Genomic DNA, 9,537 nt, shown 5'->3' with positions numbered 1-9,537 from the left:
CACAGCTGTGTTGCATGACGCCCACCCCCTACTTTTTGAAATGTCATCCACTGCTTTCACTGTGAAGACATTTCCTTTTGTAAAATATTTTTTTATATTAATCTTAGAATACAAACTGTAGAAAATAATTGCAGGAACTGTTCTGCCTCTTAGAAACTTGGTGGCAGCTGACCTGACTTAAGATACTTCACCTAAAATCACATTAGGAACACAGTAAGAGCCACAAATCCTGCTCACATGCAAGGCAGGTTTTTGTGGATACTTTCAAGGTACATTATATTGTGATAGCTATACTGTGATGTGATGTGTGACTCCTTGTTTCCTTGCTTTTGTCTCATGTTTGATAGCTCCAGCCCTCTTTGACCTTGAAGAATATGAAAGCAGACCATAAATGAACAGCATGCGGATCGATGTGTTTGGTCTCTTAAATTAAGATTGGTTGTCTTTAGATTACCCCTGTGACCAAAAATTAAATTTTATCCCCCTGCGTGAAGGTCACGGTACAATTGCATTTTAGCATAGATAGATAGATAGATAGATAGATAGATAGATAGATAGATTTAACGTTAAGCTGCTGCAGAAAAACGCACCCGATCATACCTCTGTATCATTGCAGCCAACACGTAATGTGATTTAAAAAAAAAAAAAAGGTAATGTTTACTTATTTAAATAATAAATATAATCTCACTCAATTACAAAACCAAATGTACAGCTTCTCCAAAAACACTGAACCCGACCCCGGAAGTGTTTATAAAACGGTTAAAAGCCAGTTGACGTAGGCTAGCTCACGTTAGCTGTCAGCCGGGTTCAGTCATTAAGCAGGGATGGAGGTGACACGCAGAAGTAAGTAGCTAGCCAGATTTTGTACACTAGATTTTTGTCGCTCGCCATATACATCCCGGTAATTCACAACCGAGTAGGGACCTGATATACATTTTAAATGCACAACACACTTCCATTCTTCAGTGTTTGTGCACCTCGTTAGCTAGCTAGCTAGTTAGCTAAGGTATGAACGCGGTAGCGGGTTTAACGTTAGCTATGTGTTCCTCTTATCACGCTGTCCTCATTACTAATGTTCACTTTCTTTCCACCCTCCAGATTATAAAGACAGTTTAAACACGGTGTACAGCGCGATAGAGGAGGCAGACTTCCTTGCCATCGATGGAGAATTTTCAGGTAACCGTGTAAGAGACTTGCAGAGGTTGGGATCGAAATAACCAACGCTGTGTGTGTAACGTTAAGTGTTGACATGCGTTGTGTGTTCATAGGGATAAGCGACGGTCCTAATGTCAGTGCACTAACCAACGGGCTAGACACACCGGAGGAGCGATACAAGAAGCTTAAAAAGGTTAGCACAATTGATTACTGCACACCTCCAATGCATCCTGTTTGCCCTCCACAGTCCTGCGGGCAGTTTGAACTGGCTCATGTTTATCTCATTTAATCTCTTTTCTTTCTGTTCACCAGCACTCCATGGACTTTCTGCTGTTTCAGTTTGGTTTGTGCACGTTCAAGTACGACCAGGCGAAGTCAAAGTGAGTGATATCGGCATAACAAATACAGCATGTTATTGTTATTTGGGACAAAGAACTACTGTCATCTTAAATTTCAAATGCTTTTTTATTACATCAAGGTCATTTATTTATCATGTAATACAAGGGTGTACAAAACCGTAACAAATTACATTTATATTAGAATAGGGTAACATATGAAATAAAGCAATAGAGGCCTATACAGATTTTAATACATACATCAGAAGTATAACATTTTGAGACCAAATTGTTTCATCAAGTACAGAGAAAAGGCCATCTTGCTGCAAGTCCTTTTGGTAGACCTGCAAAAAATAAATCACAAGTACTCACTTTACAGTCTCCTGGATCTGAAGTGGAAAATTGTCCTTGGGGGCTCTCAACTCCAAGGGCTCCAAAAGCCTCCAGGCTCCTGTGCCAATTTTTATAAGTTATTTTTGAGAATATGAAACTCAAAAGAAAATATAAACAGAGATGAAAGGGGGATAAGGGCCTTAAGGTGGGTTCTGCTTTATTACCAGATATTGAGGGCCTGTCCTAAAGAGGTTCCCCATGTCCAAATCTAGTCTTGATACAAAGTTTAGTCAGATTTAAATGCTCATAAATTCACGCTATGTTTAATTGATTTACTACACTACAAACCAGGGAATATTCTAGCATAGAAACATTGGGGGACTAATGGGCGCCCAGCAGCTAATTTTTGCTCTGGGAGTCTCCTAACAGATTAATCCAGCCGATATAAGTCTCATCTCTTCATCCAAACAAGCAACCTATTTTTTTTCTTTCCAATGCCATTGGTTCAATTCAACAACATTTGTCAACCAGTCTCGGATACAAATAATGGGAGTGATCCTGCTTCTGTGTGACTCGTGCGCACAGGTTGTTTAAATGAACTCCAAGCAACTGGACTCATTTCACTAAACCTCACTGTTCTGTTTCCTGTATTCCTGTCTCTGCAGGTATGTCATAAAACCTTTTAATTTTTATATATTCCCGAAACCGTTCAACAGGACGTCTCCTGACATAAAGTTCATCTGTCAAGTAAGTCAGTGAGTTGCTCCTTGGGGTCAATGGATTGTGTCCGTGTGAACTGACATAAATTGCTTTAAGTAGTGATAAAGAGTCAGAATTATTATTATTTTATTTTTTTTAAGTTATAAAAATGGAAATCGTCTGTCATTTCAGAGTTCCAGTATTGACTTCCTGGCCAGTCAGGGATTTGACTTCAACAAGGTGTTCTGTAATGGTGAGTGTACCACATATTGACTTTCATGTGTAGTGCTTGATATGAAACGTCAATATTTGACTACCAGCTTGAATTTATAGCAGGTCAATCTTTTCCATAAAGAGTGATTGGTAATGAATGATGATCCATTTCTTAATCAATTATTGGATTAGTTATCTTCTGATGTTTTGCTTCTTGTTAATTTTGTACTGTATTTAATTTAATTTCTTGAATGTATTTTGTTAAGACCACATTAAACAGGGGAAGTTTCACTAACTTGTTAAACAGGATTTTTGTAGACAAAAGAATTTGTTCAGAAACATTAATATTGGCACTAGTATTAGGAAAACTGTCCTACTGGAACCGTTGGCTCGGGGGCCCCTGACTTATCACTCGGACTTATAAATATGTATTGGTCCTTTTTGTTAGCCTGGTTCCAGAGTTCGGGAAAAACTGACTGATTTCAGAATGGCAATTCAGTCTGATTGTTAGGCTGGTCTTTGTGGGGAAAAATAGTTGACTTCTTACAGTCTGGCAGTAAGTCTGTATTTTCAGTGTGCCAGTAATGTTATTGAGTGTTGAAACAATGCAGCTGCTTCTTTTAACTTAAAACTTCAAGTCACTGCAGTAGTGAAGTACAATTGAGACTCTTTGGTTTTCATAGGAATCCCATACCTAAATCAAGAAGAGGAAGCCCAGCTGAGGGAGCAGACAGAGGAGAGGAGAAATCAACATGCTAACGGTGTAGGGACACCATCCTACATCTCCCCATCCTCCTCCAAAGGCCCTGCACATGTTCCTGAGGAACATAAAGACTTCATCAACAGGGTCATGTATGTGTTTACAGTGCATATGAATCTCACACACACACTGAATGTTTCTTGAGGGATCCAAGGGCAAGAATGCAGCTTATCAACAGTTCTGTTGGTGTCTGCTCCTTCTTGTGTTTTGAGCATTTTAACTCTTGTTTTCCCCACAGAGAGAAGGTTGAGGCCCTCTTTACTAACTCAGAGAAGACTTTGGAGTTGGAGCCGTGTACTGGGTAATCTAGCCCTTCTCTCAAAATACCACAGCTACATTCAGATTTGTATTCATCATGTTTATTTAGTATTTTTCTCAACTTAAATTTCCTTTCCAGGTTTCAGAGAAAGCTGATATACCAGACACTGAACTGGAAGTGGGTGTCACTCAACACATTTTTCTATTATTGTGGTTTGTGTTTGGTTGTAGAAGATCAACATGTGTATCGCTTTCACAGGTTTCCCAAGGGGCTTCATGTGGAAACCATTGAAACAGAAAAAGTAAGAATGTTTTATTTCAAGCAATTTTGCCCTCTTTGTTTTTGTGTGGAATATGTAAAATTTTGATGCAAGTTCTATATGTTTGCAGAAGGAGCGCTACATCCAGGTCAGCAAAGTAGATGATGAGGAGAGGAAGAGGAGAGAACAGCAGAAACTGGAGAAAGAGCAGGTGAGTTTGGGTTGAAGATGGTTATTAAATGGAAAGTGTTTGTCACATTCGTGTTCTAATTGTGAGTAGTATATTGAATGTAGGGAAACACAAAATGTGTCTTTCATTTTGATGAGCTTAAAGAAGCACTAGTTTGTAATTGTCAAATTTTTTTTGCCCCACCTTTGTCTCCAACAGGAGGAGCTAAATGATGCTGTTGGCTTCTCCAGGGTCATCCACGCCATCTCTAAATCGGTGAGTCGACCTCAGCGTTTTTCAACTTTCAATCGGCTCAAAGTTCCAAATCTTGAATTACATTAAACTCAGTAATTAGCATTTGGAATGCAACCATATGTTGCTAATTCAGGGTTTTCTGGCTTTTAAATATTTGTGCAATTGGAAACTCAGGCTTTTACCCCTAACCCATCTCATCTGACACACAGGGTAAACTTGTGGTTGGACACAACATGCTGCTGGATGTGATGCACACCATCCACCAGTTCTACTGCCCTCTGCCAGAGGTAAAAAAAAAGGATGGATATTTCAAATATGGAGCCATTTTGGCTGAATGAAAGAATTTGTAGTTAAGTAATGTGATTAATGCCAATACTCTTTTCTTCAGGATCTTCAAGACTTTAAAGAGGTCACAATGTGTGTCTTTCCAAGGTAAAATTCCTCTTGTTGGCTAAATTTGTTTAGTTTTCTTCACAACAGATTCTTTTTGACGCTTTTGTTCAACGCCCTATTGGTTGTTTATCCACTTGCAGACTTCTGGACACAAAGTTGATGGCTTCCACTCAGCCTTTTAAGGTAAATGATCACCTTCAGTGCGGCAGACTACAAAGGGCACCAATTTGTAGTTGGTGATTAGATATTTTAATCCAAGCAAATTGACTGGACATTATGGTTAAAAGGCATACTTTCTCTCCCCTTTCAATGTAGCAATTGGCAGGGTATTTTTGATTTAGATTATCCAAAAAGCAGTGGAAGAATCTTTGCTTGGTACTCAGGCCACTGGTGCATCTTGAGCAAAGACATGGCTCTTTAAAAAAACAAAAAAAAAACAAACACAACAACTTTATTTTACTTTTGTGATCCAGGAGCTGATCACGAACACCTCTCTGGCAGAGTTGGAGAAACAGCTGAAGGAGACCCCCTTCAAGTCACCACAAGTTGGTGAGTAAATACACCAATGTCTGCCTGAACACTCATTCTACAAAGTCCTGCCAACACCATATTTTTTTTTTAATACTGTTCCTGTCAGAAACGGCAGAGGGATTCCATAGTTATGACACCGCCCAGGAGCAGCTCCACGAGGCTGGGTATGACGCCTACATCACTGGCCTCTGTTTCATCTCAATGGCCAACTACCTGGGTAACACACACAATGTTTTGCAAATTATGAAGACATTTTTTTGTTTGTTTTAAATTAAACAAACTGTCCGACACTCTTTACAGGTTCTTTCTTGACTCCACCCAAAGCGTACATCTCTGCTCGCTCCAAACTAATTGAGCCGTTCTTCAACAAGTAAGAGATCCATTTATATTTATGGTATTTGCTTTCATTTTCTACAAAAGAAATTTAAAAAAAAAAGAAGCAAGTAATACTTCTCTTTTCTGTACTCAAGGCTTTTCCTGATGAGGATAATAGATATTCCCTACCTCAACATCACAGGACCAGATTGTGAGTATGAAATAGCAGATGAGTGCTACGTGTTTGGAAATATGCCCACATGAATACAAAATGAATTTGTTGGGTCCCAAGGACAGACTGTTTTTGGTGAAAAATGTAAACATAAGTAGGGTTGGTTTATGAGAACTCCACAGGGAACCTTTTTTAAAGCTGCATTATATTAATAAAAAAAAGAAAAAGGCCCCGGCTTTGATTTTATTGACTGTGTATCTTAGCCTGCCACGTGCTTTAACTTCTGTAAGAGCCACTTACTAACTTCAGCTATTGATTTTCTTGATTCAGGTTTAATATGGAATATCACTTAATGAAGCTTTAAATTAAAACTACTCACCTGTTTTTTTCCATCTCATCTCCTCTGTTCCCACAGTGCAACCTAAAAGAGACCATGTCCTGTATGTCACCTTTCCAAAAGAATGGAAGACTAGTGACCTCTACCAGCTCTTTAGTGCCTTTGGTAAGACAAGATTCTGCCCGATTGATTAAATAATCATAACCCATTGTAGATCACTCCTACTATTTCTACTTATCAAACCAGGAAACATCCAGGTTTCATGGATAGATGACACATCAGCGTTTGTGTCCCTAAGTCAGACAGACCAGGTACAGATAGGTGAGTCTGACACCGCAGCTGCATAAATGTGTCATCTGCGCAAAAAATCGTTGATGCAGTCTGTTAACGTCTTACTTTGTTCACGTAGCTATGAACACCAGTCGATATGCAGAGAGTTACAGGATCCAGACTTATGCAGAGTACATCCAGGGTAAGCAGCAGGACAAGGAGAAGCTCGGTCAGACAACCAAATCTTGGGGAGAGGACGGCTGGGCTAAATCTCACTACACCTCTACTACTTCCTGTGGATATGGATATCCCAGGTACACTTATGCTAATGTAAACTGCATTTTTCAATGTAACACTAGCGGGTTTACCTCTCGCCTTGGGAGTTTCTGCAGGTATGCAGTTTCTATTTATACTGATGTATGGCCTATTGTTTCTTTGTTACAGGGGTTTGCGGAAACGCAGCATCAGTCCTGTTCAGGGAGAGCACGAAGCTGGAGAGGCTCTAATTGCAGACGGCTGGAGTCACTACTCGTATCCGGATAGCACAGGCAGCAAGAAGATGAAAACTGATGGTGTGTGAACGCATGCGAGCATAAATATTTTCTGCTGCAGTGTGGTATTATGCAGCAGGTTTTCCCTTGGAAAGTACTCAGCAGAGATTCGGTGTACCCTGAGGCAGAGAGCGCAGGTGGCATTGTGAATAATCATTGCAACCAATGAGATTAATTAAGTCAAGGAACACTGGGTAAAATTAGACTCTTTTAGTAATATAAACCTGTTCATTCCTTGTCATTGTGTTTCTAGACATAAGTGGACAGGCAAATGCAGAAGCTGTCGAGAGCAAGACATCAGAAGGATGGCTAAAGACGGCGTAAGTAAAATGGAAGTGATCATTTATTCTGTCACGGTTATCCTCTGGGCTGTGATTTAAGTGTCTTAATGGTTGCTGTGCCTTGCAGAGATTCCTCAGATTCAGCAGGGTTAAGTCTGGTCCCTGACGAGGAGGAAGGTCCTGAGCCCACAGATCCAGCCAATGATGCTGAGGGGACAGTCACCTGGCAACAAGCCTCAACGGTCCACAGGAGGAAAGGTCAAAAGAAAAAGAAAACTGAAGGTATGTTCGCTCATTAAGCCTTTGAAACAGCATGACATGGTTCAGACGGTTAACAAAAGCATTTGTCTAAAATACTCTTGTAACTTCAAATGATACCTCCATAATAACTTGTATGAATGTAGATTCACAAAATTTAAATATGGAAATCAACAGGGCTAAAGCCCTGGATATGCTTGCTTTTAACTATGTGTTCACGCCCGCAAGATGGCTGCCGCATGTATCCTGCGTTCCTTTGGAGCGTAGGTTGTGCACGTCTCCAGAAATTAACGCTACGCGTCCGCGAGATGCAGTTCAGCACATGAACATGGAGACAGTATGTCGATCTGACTGGCAGGTCAGCAGCAATCTACTGTTAAACACAGCCCAGGTGGTGACGGTATGCAGTTCGTTTGCCAACCACCATTAAACCCAAAAGAAGGTCAGCAGGAGACATAAAAAAAAAAGACTTATGGCAGGATGTTTACAATAAAACTCCTGGAGCTAGTCCACAATTATAGAGATCGTTATGGTGTCACTATGTTTCATTTGTTTACGATGCGCAAATTCGGAGGTTGTCAAGGAAGATAATCCAGTGTTGGCGAGGGATGACCCGGTCCTGGCCTGCCTCCTAGTGGATTCAGGTTTAATCCTCCAGGTACACACAAAGTACGCAGGCAAGTATGTGAACAAAGCTGTTAGCGTTGCCGACGCCTGTCAACACCTACGCATATACTAGGGCTTACAACAAAGTTTACAGATAACTCACTTCCTGTTTGCATCACCCAAAACATGATTGGAGGTGGGGTAGAGAACATGTATAGTACCATTGACATGTGAAATGATGGCATTTCTGGGTAGCTCAGCTTATCCTGAAAATGATCATGTCTTTGACAAGGGAATAAAAACTGAGCAAAAAGCTAAGGTTTCAAAAAAATTAATTTACAGATTGACAAAATTTCAGTATAACTCTTTCATTCTCATCTTGGCATGTCTGTCCTTTCTTGCACAGGTGCTGAATCTACAACATCACTGTTTGAGGTCCCAGAAGTCTGGTAGCAAGAGGTGAGGAGTGGAGAAGCCTCTGTCACACACTAAGCTCCTGCTCTGAGTCTCTTCATCCTGTAAGGGTTGTACATCACTGGGAGTGGTGTACGCCCTAAATTCATTCGTTCACTCAACAGCTGTGGATACCTTGTCCAAAGCTACCAGCCAAGCCACTTGACTGAAAGAGAGAACACAAGCCATAACAGCTGCCATATTTTTGATCTTGTACCAGAGGAGCAGGCAACTCTGCTGGGTAAACGCACGCACACACCACTAGAATCTTAAAATCTAAACTCCAGAAATGTTCATTTATTCTGTGTTCTGACTGGAATCTGCCACCACAGCCATGCAGTCACTTTGAAATCTTTTTAATGACACCGTCACCTCCATCAGTCTTATATTTTGTATGTGAGTTTGTGCATGTGAGAGAGATGTACCTTTTTCTCCAGTCTTTGTATCCCTGTGAATCCATTTCCTTTACTTTACAATATCTGGGTTATTTAGATTTCTTTTTTTTTTTTTTTAATGCAGTCACATTTTTCCCTTTTTAAAAAAAAGTTCCATCAACTACCCCAGTTTTATGAAACGTAAGTTTATTATTGGTGGCATTTCGATCCTTAGAGGTGCTTGTTTTTGTACAGAATTGTTTTTCTTTACCTTTTTTTTTGTGTTTTGTAACTGTGTCAACCTGCAACAATGTCTATGTTCTAATGCAAAATGTGTGAACGTTAAGAAGACGAATACTCTTTTGTACAAGATAAAGTTTAAAAATCTTAAATATTTCCTTGGAAAAGGAAAGAATAAAAGAATGTTTCTTAGTCGGTTTGTCTTCTGTTTTCAATCTCACCCGTGTTGAACTGAGGGCCTTTTTCTACAATTAGTAACTGCACCGTACAATTGTTTAATCCATAGTCTGAAATATTAACACTTATGCATTCACATGCC

The 9,537-nt window shown here is 40.0% G+C and overlaps 1 protein-coding gene across 1 annotated transcript; it reads left to right on the top strand.

The window, feature by feature from the left end:
- The first annotated feature begins 764 nt into the window (after positions 1 to 764).
- Positions 765 to 9,415, top strand: parn (poly(A)-specific ribonuclease (deadenylation nuclease)). Its single transcript, XM_038712881.1, has 26 exons — positions 765 to 843; positions 1,099 to 1,176; positions 1,269 to 1,348; positions 1,468 to 1,535; positions 2,489 to 2,570; positions 2,715 to 2,775; positions 3,419 to 3,587; positions 3,734 to 3,796; positions 3,893 to 3,931; positions 4,013 to 4,055; positions 4,144 to 4,224; positions 4,402 to 4,458; positions 4,647 to 4,724; positions 4,826 to 4,869; positions 4,971 to 5,013; positions 5,304 to 5,379; positions 5,468 to 5,578; positions 5,662 to 5,731; positions 5,832 to 5,887; positions 6,264 to 6,350; positions 6,432 to 6,506; positions 6,595 to 6,769; positions 6,900 to 7,027; positions 7,260 to 7,326; positions 7,415 to 7,569; positions 8,558 to 9,415. Exons 1-26 carry the CDS (start codon positions 825 to 827, stop codon positions 8,602 to 8,604), a joined length of 2,052 nt encoding a protein of 683 aa, XP_038568809.1. The 5' UTR covers positions 765 to 824; the 3' UTR covers positions 8,605 to 9,415.
- The last annotated feature ends 122 nt before the right edge of the window (positions 9,416 to 9,537 follow it).

The sequence above is a fragment of the Micropterus salmoides genome, unplaced genomic scaffold (genome assembly GCF_014851395.1).
Source record: "Micropterus salmoides isolate LMB-PRFRI ecotype aquatic unplaced genomic scaffold, ASM1485139v1 Ms_hic_scaffold_12, whole genome shotgun sequence".
In the NCBI taxonomy this organism is placed as follows: domain Eukaryota; kingdom Metazoa; phylum Chordata; class Actinopteri; order Centrarchiformes; family Centrarchidae; genus Micropterus; species Micropterus salmoides.
The sequence above is the reverse complement of the archived record's forward strand: the minus strand, read 5'-3'. Positions and strand labels throughout refer to the sequence as shown.

Bases quoted from the DNA above. Each gene is read 5' to 3' on its own strand.
- parn (XM_038712881.1), top strand. The intron at 4,225-4,401 runs GTGAGTTTGGGT...TGTCTCCAACAG, and splicing joins AGAAACTGGAGAAAGAGCAG to GAGGAGCTAAATGATGCTGT. The intron at 7,028-7,259 runs GTGTGTGAACGC...TTGTGTTTCTAG, and splicing joins CAAGAAGATGAAAACTGATG to ACATAAGTGGACAGGCAAAT.